At 42.5% G+C, this 22046-nt stretch overlaps 1 protein-coding gene and 2 long non-coding RNA genes across 4 annotated transcripts in view; 2 read left to right on the forward strand and 1 right to left on the reverse strand.

Moving 5' to 3' along the window:
• The window catches only part of LDLRAD3 (low density lipoprotein receptor class A domain containing 3), a 123819-nt gene extending 113160 nt beyond the window's left edge, over positions 1–10659 (reverse strand). The window contains exon 1 of one of the 2 annotated variants that reach the window (XR_014517058.1): positions 10428–10636. Coding sequence is in view for 1 of the 2 variants with exons in the window: in XM_083465218.1 (XP_083321344.1) it covers positions 10428–10461 (34 nt within the window). In the remaining variant the exon portion in view is untranslated. Of the gene's footprint in view, positions 1–10427 lie in introns of both variants that reach the window. The other variant, XM_083465218.1, reaches the window with a different exon arrangement.
• Positions 1–22046, forward strand: part of LOC310689190 — a 606488-nt gene that overhangs the window by 408803 nt on the left and 175639 nt on the right. The window lies entirely within an intron of this gene.
• The window catches only part of LOC310689185, a 94491-nt gene continuing 82434 nt past the window's right edge, over positions 9990–22046 (forward strand). Inside the window, exon 1 of the long non-coding RNA XR_014517386.1 lies at positions 9990–10115. This is a non-coding gene — a long non-coding RNA (uncharacterized lncRNA). The remainder of the gene's footprint in view (positions 10116–22046) is intronic.

Consider the following 22046-nt stretch of genomic DNA (forward strand, 5'->3'; position numbering starts at 1 on the left):
GATGGTTAGAGGTACTGGTGGTTTTAGATGGCACTGGATGCCAACTCAACTGTTGCTATTACGTATTACATGTGCCCCAGGGCCCCTAAATCATGCAGTCAGCCTCGATAGGCACCATAGCATGGAATATCATGTTTAAATAGGTAAGGCCATGTATACAGTGGTGCCTCGCAAGACGGAATTAATTCGTTCCGCGAGTTTTTTGTCTAGTGAATTTTTCGTCTTGCGAAGCACGGTGTCAGAAAAGTTTTGGAAAAGCTTCAAAAATCACCAAAAACCTCAAAAAAGGCTACCACACCGCGTTCTATGAGTTGCTCCTCGAAGTCAAGTCACAACTGTATTAACAGTGTTAAGAAAAAGGAAACAAACTTGCAAGACGTTTTCGTCTTGCGAAGCAAGCCCATAGGGAAATTCGTCTTGCGAAGCAGCTCAAAAACCGCAAAACCCTTTCGTCTAGCGAGTTTTTCGTCTCGCGAGGCATTCGTCTTGTGGGGCACCACTGTACATGTGTTATGTATACTGCTCAACACTGTTGGGAGACTTTGCCCTGAAAAGCACCATACAAATCCTGAAATAAATAAATCCCTAATTTTCCCTGCCTCAAAAAGCAACTAAGAGATGCAGCTTAAGTGCTACACACAATAAAATTAAGTTGGTTTAGAAGTTATACAAATCAGTGTGCTGACTAAAAGCAACATTCCTCCAGAGAATACACGAAGGACGGCAGCCAAGGAAACAATTAATAAATTATATGGGCAAGCAACACCTCCGCTCAACCTCAGTTTGCACTCACCATGCTGTCAGAGTGATCAAAGCTGCTGCTTCAGTTTTCACATATAGTTTGACTCTGCTAATTACATAATAATATCCACTGAACCAGACATCTCTACACTGATGATTTTCAGAAATTGGAAAGCAAGTGCCCCAATATTAACCTGAGGGCTCTCAAACAACCAACAGGCCAGCGGGTCCATTTAAGAAATTTACTAGAAAGCCTAAAACCTCTCTTGGCAAGTATTCAAAAGTCCTATTAGGAATCTTCTAGAAACTCATTCTGATTAGATTATGTGTTTCACCATAATTTGTATAGATACCTTTCGCTAATAAAAAAAGCTCAAATAAAGTGTATACATAAAGAAGCAAATTAACAAGAAGGAATGACTAGATGTGCCAGCTTTAAGTTGATGGTAGCAAAAGCTCTTTTTTAAAAGGCCCGTTATCACCATTCCCCCCTGTGCCAAGGGAAGAACATTTGAAATGCTAATCACATTTTCCTGACTACCACTGATTTCAGCAAAACCTCCAGAAATGACAGCATATATGGAAGCCAACACTAGGTTTAGTAGCTAAATAAATGCTTTTCATAAGTACTTACAAAGGGCAATATCCAATTGTGTCCACCTGCTCGCAGAATAAACTTCCACCCACAGAATAGGACTTCCCCTTCTACTCTTCCTCACTACAGCCTCTGTGCACCCACAGAATCTGCTTTTGAGGGCTGGGGGGAAGCATTCATACAATATTAGATTTCACCTACAATTCCTATTGCTTGCAATTGCCTGAAGACTTCAGCATTTGCAAATCATGCAAAACTGATGAATAGGTAATGCACTCCCTAAGCCCAAATTTCCAGATTTAAAAAGACTAAGATCTATACATTCGAACCAAATCTCATTGTGAAGATTTCTTCTGGGACAGAACCTTTTCAGACCACAAAAATAATGGAGGAAGAGGTTTGTGCTTTTTGAATGCTAGAGTTATCAAAGAGTTGTCTGTATCAAATGTTTCTTTCTAATTGACAATTAAACAGGGATTTTCTTATGGGAAAATTGCACTGGAAAAACTGTCATGCGCAGTAGTTATATGAAGTGATACACTCTCAGAAGAACTCCACCACATTACTTTGCTGGGTGTTCACTGACCAGAAACATATGCCTCAAAATCTCCCTCAATATTGCATGTTCCCTTCAGAGTCAATTAAAAACAGTACTTCACTGTCAAGGGCTTGTTAGCTGGAGGAAGGAGAAAAGCACAAGACATTTCTCAGCAGTAAAAGAGATAGCCCATCCAACTGCTATTAATGACAAATGATGCTAGCCTGTAAAGTTTCCCATGGTCTATTTAAGTTAAAGGTCAGTAGGCGGTCTGGAGGTACAGCGCTGGTGAACTATTTTAAAATCATGTCTCCTGTTTCAATACATTAAAATATATTTCAGTAGAAATATATTTCATCATACCCTTTTGCCAAGACAAACATCCTCTTTTTAATTTTCTTCTTTTTTAAGTAACTCTAAACTTTTGATACACAGAAGCTGACGGTCTCTCTGCCTGAACTGAAATTGCTGTCAAATCTAACTTTTAACACACTGCTCTAAGTGCCTATTAACAAACCACTCACTCATTGAAAAGAGAATACCACTGAAATAGGAGACCTGAACGATGACAAACCAGGGGCCTGCAAAATTCATTTCACTTGGCATGAAGCAAAGCCTTTCCTGCAACTACAGATAGGTAGCCGTGTTGGTCTGCCATAGTCAAAATAAAAAAAATCCTTCCAGTAGCACCTTACAGACCAACTAAGTTAGTTCTTGGTATGAGCTTTCATGTGCATGCACACTTCAAGAACTAACTTAGTTGGTCTTTAAGGTGCTACTGGAAGGAATTTTTTTATTTTTCCTGCAACTGTTAAAATGCCATTTTTAACATTGAAACATACATTCTACATTTTACCTAGGCGCAGATTTTGCTATGCTTAAGTACTACAAAAGACATAATAACCCTACAAAATATGTGACTATCTGTCCTACATGTCAGTGTACATAAAAGTGCATGGAAGCCCTGTGTTTCTAAGCGGCTACACTTCAGTCACTGTCTGAGAGCTGCAGGCTGGCCTGGGAAGTCTCAGAACTAAAATGTTTGCATAGACAGAATTAGAAAGCTTGCTTTACACAGCTTTGTCACTGAACTTCTCCTGCACCTAACTTCTCCTGCAACAGGCACCTAAGAGGTTAGCTCAGAGCAGTTTCTACTGGTAGGCAGGTAGACCAAATTTGGGATCAAATTCTATGCTATCATAACGGCAACAAGCTGAAAGTTATTTAATATATTATACAGACGCCCTCTGACTTACACAGGGGTTACATTCCAGGCATCTGCAAGCAAAATTGAAATAATGTAAAGTGATTTATTTATTTATTTCGTGGCGGCCTGTGTAAAAGCGGCCATGCTTAAGTAGAATGTGCATAAGGGGGTGGGGGTGAATAAGGGGGTGCCTGTAATTATATTTCTAACCACCATTTAGAGTTTTTGTCTTATGCATCAAAACCTGTTAACCAGTCTATGTAGGTAACCAGCAATTCCCATGAGAATCAGGAAAACGTGACTACTGGCTATTTGAGTCCAACACATGCAGCTGCCTGCCCTACGTAAGGATCCATTTGGTGCTCAGCACATATTAGAAAAAGTCCAACCTTCCCAAATCTTTTATACCTTTTGCAAATGTTGATGTATAGGGAAACTTCACCAGTGGCTGTTTAGGTGTACAATGCAGTACCTACAATGGAAAGTACTAATCTTTCCCATCTGTGCATATAAATCAAAGCACGTTTCCAAAAAATACTGGTTTACATTTGACATAGTGAACACCTACATTGTCATGTTATTCAAAGAAACAGTCACTGCCAACTTGCTTAGCAGCACGTTTATTAATCTACTACTCCTGTGTTCTTACATTATGAAAACGAAGTAGAGGTGCTACTCATTTTTCACTAGCCCATTCATAAGCAACAGCAGCAATATCACATTACTTCCCCTTCCATCACAGACTGTTGATACAACTCTGTTCCATAACGCAGTGAAGTTATAATCTAGTCTAGCAGCAAACAAGTTTAGAATCCTGTGTTGTTTCTGAGCAGGATACAACTCTTATTGCCCTGAATGTAGAGAGAAGCACAAACGTTGGCTAGTTTTGCTTCATTAGTAAAGGGAAACAAGAAAAAAAAAGCATAATTTCAACATAAGCGTTCCTATGTGGGAAACAGCAGGAAGCCAGGTGGAATGCCTGCAAACTTTTAACAGTGCAATAACATTGCATTTTTTCTCCAAGCAAATCTCCACTTGTCTTTTGAAGAGTCCTTGAATAGGCAATGCTTTGCAACACTGGTGATTTGTTTGCATGTGTTTTTGAATTAAGTCTCTGGCTGTATTTTGACAAACTCAGCAACAATAGTTCTACTACCAGGAAGGTATAAACCTACTAAGGATAGGCTATGTTGATGACATATTATTAATCATAATATATGCCTGGTTTCTTCATTAGGAAAGACACTTAAACTACTAAGCTGTGGCCTAAATATGTTTCCATAGTCCTAAGATTTGCCTGATTACCCCAAACCCCAAATTAACTATCTCAGAAAATTAGAATATTAAATGAAATCAGCAAAACAAGGACTGCAAATAGAGCAATATTGGACCTCTGAGAAGTAGAAGCATGAATATTTACTCAGTACTTGGTTTGGGCCCCTTTTGCATCAATTACTGCCTCAATGCAGAAGAGCTGAAGGCTGCTATTGAAGCATCCTGATCTTCCATAACACCTCAGCAGTGCCACATTATTAATTTGGGGTTTTCATCAGCTGTATGCCATAATCATCACAATTATAACAAAGAAAGACTTGACATATCTCGCTTTGCATGTCATGAGTCTATCTCATATATTAGTTTCACCTTTTAAGTTGAATTACTGAAATAAATTAATTTTTCCACAATATTCTAATTTTTCGAGTTTTGCCTGCAGTTGAGAAAATGGAAGCTATTTTGAATTAGGCGTTTATTCCCTTGTTCTAGCTTATCTCCTGAATTTATTATGCTATACAAATAAAGTACTCAGTATTTTATTACATGACACAAATGAGTTCAAACATCATATTTTATTCTTTTGTTTATGTATCCTCCATTTGAGAACTATATGCAACTACCTTATGCAATGATCAAACGCAAATAAAAGGCCTTCACAAATGAACGTATACTTCTCAACATTCAATGGTATGGTTTCCATTCACCAAGCACAGGTTTCTTCTTAAAGGAGATTTGGGGAGTATTAATTGGGTGTTTCCTTGCTTGTCTGTAATCAGTTTGGGTCAAAAACTTCCTACTGTACTACATAATGTATAAAAACAAAGAAAGCTGTTTTCATTTGTTAAACAAAGACTAGTATTGAAAACAAAATCACCCTTTAGTAAGTAGAGTTAAACAAAGTTAAACAAAGACTAGTATTGAAAACAAAATCACCCTTAAGTAGAGCTAGAAAAATAAAGCAGAAGCTGATATTACATTTCAAGTTAAACGACATGTATCATAATAATTCAAGAATTAGTTTTGGAAGTTACCCATATTAAATAGATTTTAACTCTAAGGTAAATTTGTATATTTAATTCTCTTACAGTGACTGTACTGATATGTATGCAGGGAAACTGGAAAGCCTTGTCCCCACCCCCCACCCCCAATGTTAATTTCTCTCATTCATCTTTGCGTTCTGCAATTACAATCCTGATTACTTTATACATTTCAGAATACTGCAGTGAATAAGATCTGGAACTTGGAAACTAGTATTTGAGATTTTGTTTTGCAGAACCTAATAACCACAGTTAGCAATCCTGGTTGTTCAAACCATAGTTCAGACATAATGGCAAAAAGAAAGAAAGCAATGAATAAAGTCCTGTTTATCAGAGGGAATTGAAGAGGAAGGAACTTGTGATCACAGTGGGTATTCATCTCAATGCAGCCAAAGAAAGCTATCTGTAGTGTGTGAAATCCAAATGTTTATAACAGCATACTTTTCATGGTTGTTTGTTTCATTTTTAAGAGTTAAAGAGAACCATGGGACCAAATGTCTGATATAAGTTTCTAAAGATCCCAACTATGTGTTTTTTCCCCCCTCAAATAAACTTCTGTTGCTGACAGTTATTAGGGAAAACTAAATTTGATCAAGGAGTGGTGGTGGCCCTTCTCTCTCTTTTCCACCACTTAACCATCAAGGAGCTCTGTAGGAAGAGACACAGCTACACAAAGCAAGGTTTTAGGTTTTTAAAAATATTTTACACAGACACTTTGTCACAATGCCTACAGGCATCACACACACAATAAATTCTTACCTATATCAAACATGCAAAAAGAACCCTCAGCCTGTATTCAGATTTCAACAAACAAGTGCCCACTATTGTAAAAAGTGTTCTGTCCTTCATTAGCAATATGGCAACTTGTAGTTGTACATTTCATTATTATTTTTTATCCTGACATTCTGATTTATTACCCAATAATGTTTTTGTTTTCCGGTGAGGGTCAATTAAGTATTAATCCATTACATTAATGAACATCAAAGCAAATCATTATCATTATCTAGCCAATTATATATTCCTGCTAATCTTTTGGAAAAATAATTTTACCAGCATGGGAGATCTCAGTTCTCTTACCTGACAGAGCTTTCCTGTGTGATGTTTAGATTATATACTAAAAGGATGCAAAACCCTAACAATCTAGAGGTGTGCAACTAAGCTTTGAAAATCTTGCTATCTCAGCTCCGTATCTCAAAGATAATAAGTAACATTTCCTAGTGTCCACATACATCTGTTAATAACAGGTTGTTAAATAACAACCACCATTTCAATAAACACTTGTTCCTGAAATGGGAGGGATATCATTTGTCATAATGTTGCAGGATTTCTATTCCTAACAATAGCAAACCAGAAATACACTAGCCTTCTCCAGAATATCTTCAGCACTACAAGTCTTCTGTTGAAGCACTAACTTGGTACAGTGGTACCTCGGGTTAAGTACTTAATTCGTTCCGGAGGTCCATACTTAACCTGAAACTATTCTTAACCCGAAGCACCACTTTAGCTAATGGGGCCTCCTGCTGCTGCCGCACCGCCGGAGCACGATTTCTGTTCTCATCCTGAAGCAAAGTTTTTAACCTGAAGCAGTATTTCTGGGTTAACAAAGTCTGTAACCTGAAACGTATGTAACCTGAAACGTGTGTAACCCGAGTTACCACTGTATATAAGAAGAGCTCAACTGATCAGACCAAAGGGTCCATCTAGTCTAGAATCCCGTTCCTACAGCAGCCAACCAGAAGCCTATGGGAAGTCTGCAAGCAGAACATAAGTGCAACAGCACTCGATCTCCACTTGCAATTCCTAGCAACTGATGAATTGCATACCAAGTGAATGCAAGGAACTACATGCAGGTGAGCAAAACACTCCATTCCTCCTTTGCTCCCAGGACAAAAAGGCAGTGGTCTGCTGCACAAGGGGTCAGAGCTCTCCAACACTCCTCTGCCAGCAGACTAGCAAGTTCTGTGGACTTACGTACAAGGGTGCAATAAACAAGTGTGTAAAAGTAAGGCAACCCTGGGTTAAAGGGTTCCTGGAGAGTTATGCAGGACCTGACTCTTTAAAAGGCCATTTTGCACATCGTGGCCACCCACTGTATAACTTCCATTGGCATGACCATGTCATGAGAGTTGTGTGCACAACAACTCTCCACACAGAATGTATTATTCCCCCCCGCAAGCACCACACTTTTTGCGGGGGGGGGGGGAGAGCTCTCAAATGACATTTTAAAAATCACCCAACAGCATAGCAAGCTGCTGCACAGAAATGTATTTCCAATATGACAACAGTGGCAGCCATAATATATAAACTGACCCCAAGGCTCAAGTTAACACAAGGCTGTAAGAGAGAGACAACTTGGAGATTAGAAGACCACAAGACTGACCAAAGCCAAATTCTATTGATGTGTACAAATGCTTCCAGTGAATAAAGCCCAGGTGATGCCCCTGGGAAAATACAAGACAGCTGTGAAAGTCTCAGTACTCTTACAAACATGGTGTAGCAAATGGCACAGTCCTCCCAGTGATACTTTTCTGTTTGCTGAACTTATCCAGCAGAACACTGTACTTACACGAGTCAAAGAACAACAATTTTCAAATATGAAATATTTAAATGGTTTCTTTAAAAAAAATCTGGGTTAATAAATGTGTGTCATTTTTGCTTGTACAGCAACAGGTGGTGATGCTACTTGCAATGGTAAAACTATTGTATGACACTGAAAGCAAAGAATGCAACTTCATGTGACATCAATGCATCTGGAGATAAAGCACTCCTAATATTATATGGGGAAGCTCATAAAGAACTGTATATGAGCTTTGCAAACACTTTTTGAAATCGCAAAGCTGCTACAGCAAAATCCTTTGTACACCCACAGCATCTTCTGCCAACATCTACAGCAGCAAAGTATCACTATTTACACATGGTTATTATTAAATACAAACAGACAGCAGATAAATCACTCAGCTTAGATGAGAATGGAAAATCCAAGATGGAATGATGTGCTGTGCAGTCAGGGCAAAGAGAGAGAGAGAGAGAGAGAGAGAGAGGAGAGTTTTATGTCTAGCACCACCAACTTTGCTCAGTTTTGATAGAATTCTCCCAGTTCCCACTGTGGGCACATTTTATGTGTAGTTGCAGAGTTGTGTGAAATGCTTTAATTGGGGGGGGGGGTTGATAAAGAAGATCCTTAGAACACAGACATTTTGCTAGCATTTTCACTAGATCTAGTAAACAGAAATGGCATTTGAACCTGTGTTCAATTCAACCTGAAAGACATTTTGAATTGTTTCTTTTAAAGTATTTATGCTGTCAGAAAGTTCATTTTGTTTTGAGTTGGGCTCCACAATTTCAAGTGTTATAAAGAAAAAACAGCACCAGAGTAATTCCTCTGCATCAAGTGTTCTAAATTATGTGTTCATACAACATCTGTATCTCCTGCTAGAAGTGGAGATGCAAAGCTGCATTGATCCAGGTTTTGAAGACTTAATACATAGTTCATATTTTCAGGTATCAAGGGCCTATGTTTAGCACTGCGAAAAATGCCTCTTCCAAGTTACCTGGAAGCAGTTTTTTATTCTTATAACTCTTTGGTGTGGATTTCTTGGGTGAATTAGAGGATAGGAAGAGTTCCTGCCTTGCAGCAGGGGCTGGAGCAGAAGACTTCTGGACCCTTCCAAACATGTGGTATCACAGAGATGTCTGATTCCTCTCTCCTCAACTATACTTCTTTTCCTAGAGATATGCTGCTGAGTATCACCTTTCTAACTCCTGCCAAACTCACTTAGAAGGGAAGAGGATCTAGATGGAAGTACCCCAAACAAAAGTCATCAAAAGTCAGACTGATGATACTGGTTGGGCCTTTCAGGACACAGTAGCTAGCGTATCTCTACAGAAAGGAAGGTTGCAGCCAAAACTCCAAGAAGGAGAACGAGAATGTTAACACAAACACCAACCAAAATCTGATGCTCCTTTGGGACAGAAGGGCCCTGTGGTTCCATGTGTATTTTTATGAAATACAATGAAGGTTTACCTCCATGACACTTTGCACCACAGCTAGATGTGAAGAACCCCAACACCAGAAGTCACATTTAAACCCTTATGTGGCTGTTCTAAGCAAATGAATGAGGCAGGGGAAGGAACTTTCTGAACACAGTCATACCTCTAGTTGCGTCAGGTTGCGGATTCTGTGTGCTTTGCGCATGCGCAGGAGCACTCTATTGCGTCATGCGCACGTGCAGAAGCAGTGCTCTACTTACAGACTTTTCTGGGTGTGGATGGCACCCTGGAACGGATCGGGTCCATAAGTAGAGGTACCACTGTACTATGAATGCTCTGGGTGGGGGTGGGGGTGTGTAATATTTTATGATGTTGTTGTATATTCCTTCAAGAAGCTCTCCCTTCTCTAACACAGGACTGGTAGGTTTTTTAAAAATAATAATAATAATATACAAACTGAACTGTGAGAAGAGACAGGCATGGTAAGGCACTTTGTAAAACACTACATAAATTATCAACAAACTACAGTACTTAAAAGGAACAGAGCGGAGAGCTGGAGCTGCCAGTCACTAGCCTGCCTCTCCAGCTGAGATGAAGAGTTTGGGGGGAGGAAGAGAGGAATAAGCAACTCTACCACTCGCGCACCCCAAACAAAACGAAAAAGCTGGTATCGTAGTACTTATCCCCATCTGGGGCTATCGCAACCAAGCAGCGTTGTCCGAGAAAATCCAGGTAACCCTGGAAAGAGTAGACGCAAACGCACTCCCAAGTTGCTGTGCATGTTGTGCTTTGTGTGAGGCGGCTCTCCCCCCTTTCCAAGTCCACACCGAGGGGTCCTGGACCCTCGCAAAGCCCGCGCCTCCTCCGCCACCCTCAGCCTGAGGGGGTCATAGTAACGCGAGGGGGGCGTGAGGCGCCGCTGCCCTCCGGGGTTCCTGCAGGTCCGTCCCCACGGCGCGCTCGCCTCCCCTTCCCCCAGCTCGCGCTCTCTTTCCCGCCCCCCATGCCCCGCTTCCTGTGGGTGCGCGCCCGGCGCCGACTCACCCGCCGAGCCCAGGAGCAGCCACAGCAGCCACATTGCCCCCAAGCGCCACGGCCGCTCCGGAAAGTTTTAAGGCTCTGCCGAGCGCCTCCGCCTCTCGGCCCAAGCCCGGCCCAGGCCCAGGCGGCTGTGCGGGCGGGGAGGGGGAAGCGGGAGGAGGGCCAGGGGGAGGCTCCCTCCTTCCCCAGCAGCCGGACCCTCACGCCCAACCAGACAGCCTGCCTGCCGTCTACGCGCTCGCTCTCTCGCTCTCCCGTTCGCGCGCAGCCTCTGGAGCGCAGGGTGGCGAGGCTACTTGGTGCCATTGCACCGCCCTCGCGGCGTCCCTGAGCCCAGGCGGCCGCCGCCGCGCCCTGCCCTGCCCCGCGGCGCCCCTGTTTCCCGAGCGCCGTCTGCCCGGCTCCGAGCAGGGCTCCAGTTTGAGAAGGGGCCCCGAGCTCGCTCCGCTTCCCCTCCTCGCGTCTCCGTGGACAGGCTTACTTTGGAGTAACAGCCGCCGGACTCAGGGGCTTGCCCTCTGAGCAAAACGTGTGGAGGCTTAGCTTGCTTGGAGGTAAATGTGTTCTGGCTTAGCTTGCCACTCAAGTCAGTGGAACTTAAGAGTAAGTCCGGCTAACCCTAAGACTAAATGAACTCTAGGGAAGGCAAAACGCTGTTGCCTTCTGGTTCACCTACCTAGCCACCAAAGGGATCTCAAAGGTCATTTTGTTTGGGCGTCTCCTATGCAGTACTTCCTATGCAACCTGCAAAATATCCCCTGAAAAAGCCATAGTGCACAATAGGCACTTTCCATTTGCATTGGACTGACCTCTCCTACATTGCATCCTTAAACATGCACACATATTATTAGATGCCAGGAATGGACATTCACCCTCTATTTTGTGCCAAGCAGAGAAAAGATGCAAAGAGCTTCCTGTGAGTGAGTGCAGTGGTGGCTGATATAAGTACCCTTTTTCTCACCAATATGGCTCCATCTCCTTTTCTGCTCTTTTAAAGGTGGCAGCCATGTTGTGTTAAGCCACGCACCCCTGCTGCAACTATTTTGGGACTGAGACACCCCACACTTTCCCAAAATTCCAAAAGGGCCAGTGCAAAAGAGGGTAGTGTGCCAAAAAAAAACAGAGAGCATTCAAAATGAATGGCAAAATAAAAGAGAATTGTGTCTCAAAATCCTGGGGAAGGGGAATGGGCAACCCCTCGTTTTCTTCATCAGCAGGTGATTCAAACCTTCTACTTTGCTCTTGATACGTGGCCATCCAACCTCTGCTTACAAACCTCTAAGGAAGAAGAACCCACCACCTTCTGAGGAAGTCAGTTCCACTGTCAAGCAGCTTGCACCATCAGGAAGGTATTCCTGAAGCTTAGTCTATATATTTATTGTGGTGTTGACTGGCTTCTGACACAGTGGGCCAAAAGAATGATCCTGCAATACCTTCCGCACACAAACATGCTTGCAGGAGAGGATGGAAAGTATGGCTTCTTGTGACTGAATTGCTTTTGTTGTTTCCTGACTGTTCAGGATATCCAACACAGGGCTAGTTGTGTAAATATGCATTATTCATTAATAAGGATACCTGGTGACCTGATTTTGTCAGGACAGGAAAAAGTGCTGAATTATTGAGAAGGAGTCAGGGAGAGAAGGAGCATACAAGCACAGTGCTGAACTCTTTTCTTATTTATTTTGTTACTTCAAGTTTCCATTCATGAGTGACTGTAACTCCATAGAACTCCTGTACACCAATGTAGGTTGGTCAATTGCTACTTTCTGTGGTTTGTTGTTATTACAATTTAAGGAAGCCCTGGAGCAGTACATAATCCGGTTTGCAATTATGTGAACAGTCAGCCAAGCTACTGAGGTTTCCATCCCATAATGCACACATATTTAGTAGGCCCCAGCATACTTACTTCTGAGTAAACACATCATATGCTTGTTTTCCAGCTTTTGTATCTTTGCACATTTGAAAGCAGGAATGAGATGGGAGCCTATGAAACCTACTGTACACTCCTGTTCCTTTTCACAGTGCAGCCAATCTCTCTTGTTTTCTTCTGTGTCAAAAAGCATATCTGCTCTCATTCTTCATCTGTTGATCTCACATTTATCTTCCTGGAATCTCTTGTTGACTGCCAGTAATGGAGTTTTTCATCATAACTAATCAATCAGAATTCTCTTGGTGAATTTACAGTCTGTCTAAAGTAGTCAGATTCCCCAAGGTTCATGGTTAAGGAAATATGTGCAGTGCATTTTCACAGCTTATGTGTGGGCACATGGACCAAATGTTTGTGAACCAAATCCTGATACATCTGATACATCCCAAGTTTCATTAGGTTTCACGTATATATATTTTCTTTAATCAGTAATAATTAAAGATTTAAGGCTCACTGACTAGGGCTTTGGCTCCAAAAGGCTGATACGTGTGTCCAGCAATGTCAACGCTTCTTTTATAAAATTTTCCTCTTTTTTTGTAATTCAGGGGAAATACAGATAATTTTTGAATACAAGAAATTCAAAATGCCAGCTAGCATTTATTATTAAGAGGCAATTAGAGTTTGTTCAAATACTGCATTTGTAACATTCTAATCAGCAGTCTCACATCAAACCTGTTTGATAGCAGTCTCAAACCAGTCTTACATCAAACCTGTACAGTGGTACCCCAGGTTACAAACACCTCGGGTTACAAACACTTCGGGTTACAGACTCCGCTAACCCGGAAGTAGTGCCTCAGGTTAAGAACTTTACCTCAGGATGAGAACAGAAGTTGCGCGGCAGCAGGAGGCCCCATTAGCTAAAGTGGTACCTCAGGTTAAGAACAGTTGCAGGTTGAGAACAGACCTCCAGACCGAATTACGTTTGTAACCAGAGGTACCACTGTACTAATATTTATAGTTAAACCATTTCTCTTGTCTTTCTGCAGAACTGCAAATGAAATTGTTAATATCTGGTGGACCAAACTCACTTACTCACTTATGTAATTTTCCACTGGTCTCTATAATGCACAAACCAAATATATTTTAACATGGTATAGCCTAAAGACATGTGATAAAAGTTCAACAACCTTGCTGAAGCTAAGCAGGTCTGGGGATGGATGGGAGATAATCTGATAACTTTAGGTAGGCTGCCTTCAGCTTTATAAAATGGAATAAAAGTGTTTTAACTAAATAAATAATATGTAAAATAGGCTGCTTCCCATACATATGGATTGAAGACACTAATTTGGACTTCTGAATATAGGAGTGAATTGATAGTCTTTTAGGGTATGTAAAGATAATGTATTTGAGAAACTTTATTTGCACACAGATAAAGAAAAAAAACATACCCATGAAGAAATAAAAAAATAAAAAAGGCATGACTATGATTGCGTTACAGATGTTTATTTTTCTGTCACAGTTAAATAGGTTTAACAGGTATCTGTTTTTCTGTCCCACCTTGAGGCTTTTAACCATGACCTGCAGTGCCTCTATCATACCGCCCTCAAGCCTTTGCAAAGCTGCCGTATGTACACAGCTTTATTCCCAGAAAAGACCTCAGAATACATTTAACAGGAGCATGAAACTACTGAGTAACTTTATTTCAGCCAAGAACTCAATTCTTTATGTAATAGCCTAAAGCTGCCAACTGGTTTTTAAAACTGTCACCAACTAATCTGCAGAAAAATACTGCTGGGTACAAGCTGAGTTCGTGTAATTCATTTTTAATATAGCCAACTGAGAAGCCTGGGTTCTAGAGATTTATTGATGAGGATTTCATATAATTTGGAGGGATGAATGTTTTTCATTATTATTTTAATACCTAGCATTTTTTTGTTGTTGTTATAGATTGAGTGAAGCTTTGCCCATCAGTCATTAAATTCCAAGTGCTTGCAGTTAATTTCTGGAGCTGAAAATGGCTATTCGCTGCAGGAATTAGTGCCAAAAATAAAGAAGATATTCTAGCCACTAGGACTATGAGCTCTGTGGGACAATAAGTTTGTTTCAAATCTTCTCTTCAGGCAGAATAACACTGTAGTTTGAACATCTTGATAAGCCTGTCGTTGAGAGAGAGCAAAAACAACACTTTTGGAATTGCTCTTAATTCTTATCTTAATTTTTAAAGCTTAGACAGAACATAAATACAGAATGCTGTGTAAGCTTTAGTAAAAGAAAAATAAAACCTAGCTACAGGATTGTTTTTAAATTGTATGCCTGTGTATTTCATATTCCCATTGGGTTCCCTTTACTATAATGAAATATATTTCCCCTTGAACCTCCCGTCTCAAAACATTATCCGATGAAGTAATACTAACCCTGAATTTATAAGTGTCTCTGTTGCTTATTATGAAGCTACATTTAATACTATTAGATGTGATTAAAACACAATAGCTGTGTTGTGCAAGTGCTAGCACTTTTGCACCAAAGAGGGGCATCTCTTGCCAGGTTTGAAGTTTATCTGCCATGGGCTGAGAGTGCGTTTTTGAGAGAGGTAGGGCTGTAGTACAAGATACCCGAAAGGGCCCCTTCCATTCAATTTTCTGATAGATTTTAAAGACAATGCATACCATTTCAAAACATGGTAACCATATGCCATTTTCCTCTTTGTCAAACATGCTATAATGTACAAGAGTTGAAATGAGCATCTCTAAGGCTCAAAGACATCAATAATTGATTCTAACAACTGTGGGGGGAAAGGAAGGTCACACAAGGACACTTTACAATTCCCTCCTTCTTCCAGCCTCTTTCCTCATAAAAAGCCCTTCTGATGAGTCAGGGATGGGATTCAGGGGAGAAGGGGAGGTAATTGACCAAATTCTGCTTCATGCACAGAATGTGGCTGACTCCATTTTGTTTGAAGCAACTCCTAATTTCTCTAGCAGCCCACTCTAGCTCATCTCATGCCCTTTAGGAGGGTCCCCTGATTCACCAGAGAGGCTTTTCTGAGGCTAAGTCCCCTTGTAGAACTCAAGCTTAAGTGTTTGCAGATACCCACTGCTGTAATGGACTAGTGACGTCCTCTTTCTAAGTTTTCTCGCATGAGAATCCTAGCTTAAATGTTTGTGGACACTTATTCCGGGGTTAAACTTGATTTTTTAAAAAAAGAATTAAGATAAAATATATGGATTTCATTCCAGTTCTAAAATACATAAATGCACTCATGTAATCACACAGACTCCAATGTGCTCCAACCCCGTGCATTAATGTGAGCACAATGAAGGATGTTGACAAGCTGGAACATGTGCAGAGGGCAACCATGATAATCAAGGGCCTGGAAACTAAACCTTACGAGGAGCACTTGATGGAGCTAGGGTATGCTTAGCCTAGAAAAAAGGAAACTCAGAGGAAATAGGATAGCCATCTTCAAATATCTTAAGCAGGGATAGGCAACCTAAGGCCCGGGTGCGGTCCAATTGCCTTCTCAATCCGGCCCGCGGACAGTCTGGGAATCAGCATGTTTTTATATGACTGGAATGTGTGCTTTTATTTAAAATGCATCTCTGGGTTATTTGTAGGGCATAGGAATTCGTTCATCCCCCCCCCCCTGTTGGAATTCTGCCTGGGTCAGAGGAATGTGCCACAGCGTAGGCACCGGCAGATATTCCTGTCGACCTCCCCGCGTCTCCACTCTGCTGATAAGCAGGCGAGGTCTCGGCGATTCATCTCAGATGTGTGAGAGGAACACACCGTTCATCATCTCTCCCCTTTGGTGTCCCCCAAGAGGGGAAAGAAGCAGACAGAAAACTATTTACATCCTTTATTTCTGTCTCTCATATCAGTACAGAGAAACATGTCTGCACTCGACAACAGCAAGAAGAAAACTCCACCCATGTACTTCCAGTACGGGTCATATAACACACACACTGAGCTAACATCCGGTGCTCAGTACAGAATGAACTGCCCCTTTGTTCCCATGGCAACAGTCACAAACATCCTGTCTGGCTTTCCAGCCACAAGCAGCTGACTGAGCTGCTGGAGCCTTTGCTTGCTGCAGCATTGGTGCTTTATGGTAACATCCTCCCCCTAAAGTATCAATGCGTGCTGCGAGCAAAGCGTCATCCAGAGAAGAAAACAAACAGTTGTTATATTTATAACATTCCCCTGTTGTTTCAGTTCCACCCTTGGAACTACCCGCCACTGGTTTTACCAATGTACCTCTCTGGTTGTGTGACTTCACATTACCTTGGTTAACGACTCTCTGTTGTGCCTTTGTCTCTGACTCAGACACAGCTTCAATCTGTCCTTGGTCGTTTACAACAGCAACATATGCAAGGTTAGCAAACTCCTTTGAATACCTCTTGGGTGGTACACCCTTCGTTGCTCTCTCAGATCTACGTAAGAGTTGCAGCTCTTCTCTGCTTTCTGGTTCAGCCTCTGAACTCTCTGGAGAACCAGTACTAAGCTTAATCAGTGGTTTATCCTCCTCTTCTGAGGGTCTTGTCATTATTTGAGATTTCCTCTCAATGACTGTGACAACTGAGCTGTCTGAGCTATCGGTGTCATCATCAGTACCACTGAACTCAATAAGATCAAACTCATCATCATCATCAGAATCCTTTGTGGAAAAAGTGTTAACTATCACTCTCTCCTGTTCTGGAGCACTCTCTAGAAATTTTGTGAGAATCACTTGACCAGATTCAGACAAAATTACTCTGTAGAGACCTTTTTCATAACCCACAAAGATGCCTCTGGCATTCTTTACCCCACTTGGAGCTTCTGTTCTCACATGAGACCCGAAAACCTTAAAATAGGCAACAGAAGGTTTTCTGTTAAACAGCTTCTCAAAAGGAGAACATCCCAACTCTGTTGAGACTTTCCTCAACCACACATGAAGATAGGACGCTAAAGATTCGGCCCAATAATCATGTGGTAAATGTGAACTTAGCAATTGCGCATGCATCCCCTTTTGCAATTCTTTGTTCACCCTAACACAGACACATTTCTTCCATGCTTCTTCGGAACTAGCAAGTTTGTGTCTTATCCCTTTCTCATCCAGGAACCTCTGGAAATCCTGTAAAAGAAAAACTGGCTTGTCATCTGTGAAAAGACAATCAATGTTAGCATCATGCATACTTTTAACCTTGTCACAAAACTCCTGAAACTTTTCTAAAGTTTCCTGCGGTTTCTTCATCAAGTAAACCCAAGAATAATTAGTGTAACAATCAACACACACAAGGTAATATTTTGCACCGCCTCTAGATTGTTCTAGGGGACCAATCACATCAGCATACACCCGCTGAAAAGCTCTGTCGACCTTCTTAGCCACCTTCTTGGTGTCCTCTTTGTTGGTCAGACCTGTAAGAGAAAATTCGTTAGAATCAGAAGTATTACATTTCATGTAATCACTTTGATCAAAAGTCAACAAATACAGTCCATCTTTCTCTTTGGCAGTAAGAAACAGTTCTCCATCTTTGTAGATCCTGCATCTTTTAGCATCATAGTACAGTTTTAGTCCCTTCTTTGCAATCTGCGAAGCACTCAGCAGACTAAATTTCAGTTCTGGAACCAGGTAAACATCGCTTATAGTCAAGTTCAGACTCTCAAGATACACAGTTCCAATTCCGGTCGCTTCCAGCTCTTGACCGTTGGCTTGTTTCACAGTGAAGCTTTGCTTCCTCAACGTCGAAAACAGTCCTCTGTGTGGGCAGAGATGCTTCGTGGCGCCGGTATCGATTATGAATGCGTTCCCAACATCTGGCGTGGTTCCTTTCGCCATCATAGCCTTTGCAGGTTTCACCTGGCACATGGTACGGCTTTTGCTTGACGCCTCAGGCTTCGTAGAGCTGTTCTTGGCTCCTTTTGACTGTCGTGGCTTCTTACAGTTTCGCTGTAGATGCCCAGTCTGTCCACAATTGTGGCATCGGACGGCACTCAATGCTACGGCATGCTCTCCAGTAGTGGGAAGATTCGAACTCTGTTCTTGCCTCCCTCTGTCTTTCACTTCCAGTGCAGCAAGTCTGTCGTGTTCGTTCAGGACGACGGCATACACTCTTTCCGCGGTTAGCTGAGCGGCAGGTAGGGAACCAAGCTGACTGGCAACAACCTTGTAGGTCTGGTTCAGGCTGTTTATCATCATGAAGCAAAACACTTCCTCCTGTAGACGAAAATTGCGTTCCACCATCTGTTGACGCAGAAACTTCATCTCTGTCAGGTGCGCTTGAACATCTCCATCAGGCGCTAATCTCAGATTGGTCAACTTCTCAAAATACAGCAACGCTGAAGAACCAGCATCTCTCTGATGCGTTGTACGCAGCGCGTTCCAAACCTCTTGCGCAAATTCTAAATGCTGTATATGCACAAGCTGCGAGTCTGACACGCACAGAATTATAGCAGTCCTAGCCTTCACATTCTGTGACTCCCAAGCACGCGTTGGTGCTGCTGGGATGGGATTCTCAATCACCCCAAACAGTCTCTGATTCTGCAGCAGGGCCTTCATCTTTACAGACCAAGATGAATAATTGTCATTGGTCAGGAGGGGTGGAGAAGGCAAGCCTCCCCCCTTCTTGGCATCCATTTTGAGTCCTTGCATTGACTCTAAAAGACAAGCCTCTAAAATCCAATAGCTGGCTTGTTTACTCTCTTGACACCTGGCAACTCTGACACTGGCTGCGTTGGAAAGTCCCTTCCACCAGTTCGTGAGGACCTAGTCATAACAAACTTTGTTTACGCCTCTCTGAGGCATAGTCTGACTGTCCAGCCCTCTCTAGTAACTTTCCATTTCTCCTCTCTGAGGCACAGCCTTCTGAAGGACGTTGCCTAGCAACAGCGCATTCCTTTCCTCGGACAGGAAACCACAAAAATGCCTGGTATGCAGGCCTCTTCTAAGTTGGAGCTGCTTTCCCACACACGCTCTCCGTGAAGCAGGGAATGAATCAATCTGCTTTCACACTTTTAAGCCCTTAAAAGTCTCATACCTTGAGCATCGGCTTGGCTGTCAGCTTCTTCTGGTCAGCTTCTGGCTGCAGAGAATCAGCCTCTCCAATCAGGCTTCCATGGAGCAGAGGAGGACAATTCACCAGCCTCTCATCCAGATGTCCGATGGATCGAAGAAAACAGCAACCATCCGAAGGCTGCCACTGTTGGAATTCTGCCTGGGTCAGAGGAATGTGCCACAGCGTAGGCACCGGCAGATATTCCTGTCGACCTCCCCGCGTCTCCACTCTGCTGATAAGCAGGCGAGGTCTCGGCGATTCATCTCAGATGTGTGAGAGGAACACACCGTTCATCATCTCTCCCCTTTGGTGTCCCCCAAGAGGGGAAAGAAGCAGACAGAAAACTATTTACATCCTTTATTTCTGTCTCTCATATCAGTACAGAGAAACATGTCTGCACTCGACAACAGCAAGAAGAAAACTCCACCCATGTACTTCCAGTACGGGTCATATAACACACACACTGAGCTAACATCCGGTGCTCAGTACAGAATGAACTGCCCCTTTGTTCCCATGGCAACAGTCACAAACATCCTGTCTGGCTTTCCAGCCACAAGCAGCTGACTGAGCTGCTGGAGCCTTTGCTTGCTGCAGCATTGGTGCTTTATGGTAACATAATACAATGGTACCTCGGGTTAAGAACTTAATTAATTCCGGAGGTCTGTTCTTAACCTGAAACTGTTCTTAACCTGAGGTACCACTTTAGCTAATGGGGCCTCCTGCCGCCGCCGCATGATTTCTGTTCCCATCCTGAAGCAGAGTTCTTAACCCAAGTGTCAGGGAACTGCCATCGGAGCCAAGAGTGGAGGTAAGGCTCCCCGACCATGCAGGAGAAGGGAACAGTAGAGGGAGAGAGAACACTCCCTTTGGGGAAGGTAATCAGCGTGACACCGGGGAGGAAGGGGATCAGGGAAGGACTTCGGAGAGAGGGCTCCAAGACTCTTCCACAGAGACCAGCGGGGAGAGTCCAGGACCTCCGCTGGCTACGCCTACTCTGCGCAGAAAGCTTCCGCGCAGGGAGGCTAAGCGGAGACTGGGCGTCAAGGAATTTTTATGTTGGAAGAAGTTCAGGAAACGCCCACTGACGGATTCTACCAGCGACTGACACAGCCATGGAGAAAGGGCTGTCCAGCCAGGGAAAGGTTTAGCCAGGCAACGTTGCCTAGAGCTTCAGCATCCTTTACGCACGAGCAACCCGAATTCCCATTACACCAAGGTACTATTTTTGGGTTAGCAGAGTCTGTAACCTGAAGCGTCTGTAACCCAAGGTACCACTGTATAGTCCAGCCCACCACATGGTCTGAGGGACGGTGGACTGGCCCATGGTTAAAAAAGGTTGCTGACCCCTGATCTTAAGGGCTGTCATGTGGAAGAGGGAACATGCTTGTTTTCTCCTGCTCTGGAGGGAAGGACATGAGACAATGGCTTCAAGTTACAAGAAAGGAGATTCCAACTAAACATTCGGAAAAACTTTCTGACAGTAAGAGCTGTTCAGCAGTGGAACAGACTCCCACGAGAGGCGGTGGACTCTCCTTCCTTGGAGGTTTTTAACCAGAGGTTGGATGGCCATCTGTCATGGATGCTCTAGCTGAGATTCCTGCCTTGCAGGGGGTTGGACTAAATGACCCTTGGAGTACCTTCCTACTCTAAGATTCTATGATTCTATGAATTTAACGGTACAAAGACAAATTTAACAGACATATTTTGAACAAAAGAATGACCAGATAATATAAATGACCAGATTAAAATAAACACAGATGCTGCTTCTTAGTAGCTCAGAAGAATACATATCTATGGAGCATGTTCGACTACGTGGAGCCAGAACAATGGGACTGTTCACATCCACACACCCACACAGCATGCATTCAAAGAATATGAGAGGCAGTCATGCTTAGCATTCATGCAGCAGTTTTTATTGTTAAAAGCATCTCATATACACAGTCTCAGTCATCCCTACTGCAGCCTTATTAGACCATTATTGTCCTATGTGATATTACTAATAGCAAACCATTACTAATAGCAAGTGTGGGTCCTTATGAAGTCAAAGAGCACCATCTGTGCACAACTGGGAAGTATTATCAGGGTTGGGGGAACCCCAAGGTTTGCTGAAATACAATATTAAGGCAAAAGCCTCAGTAGGGTGGAGTCTTGCTTAAAAGAACTTACAGGTGGATTGTGCAAATAAAGTCTAAGATTTATATCCCACCCTTCATTAGAAATGATATTTAAATGATTTTTTAAAAAACACACATCAGTAAGATACAGTGTTATATAATGCAATCCAACACAATCCAGCCAGCTGTTCAGCTTCAAGAGCTTGCTTGCAAGCGTGTCTAATGCAAAGGGCTTCCTATATTTCCAAGTACGTGGTATTAGGTTTGCATTGTGTGTGAATCGAACAGCCTGGTCTTGTAATTGATGCTGAACGAGAACCAGAGTATGTCTTCACTAAATGATGGATTATTGCATACCAATCAGCAACCTTTGACCGTATTAAGCTGGCATCATGTTGTTCCACCACTCCGGTGGAAAGAGCTTTGCTGATCTGCCACCTTCATTGATTGCGTTATTAATAGTGTTACCGGCCACCACAGTCTCTGCCGAGCGGTAGCAAAATTCCAGGGGTCTTGGCACTTAACCAGGGTTTGTGTTCCTTTGGAATGAGGCACAGCGGAGACTATTGTCTTTAAGAAATATGCTTTATTTTACACATATTTACAACAT

This window comes from Podarcis liolepis (assembly GCF_965112155.1).
Source record: "Podarcis liolepis genome assembly, chromosome: 1".
NCBI classification, from domain to species: domain Eukaryota; kingdom Metazoa; phylum Chordata; class Lepidosauria; order Squamata; family Lacertidae; genus Podarcis; species Podarcis liolepis.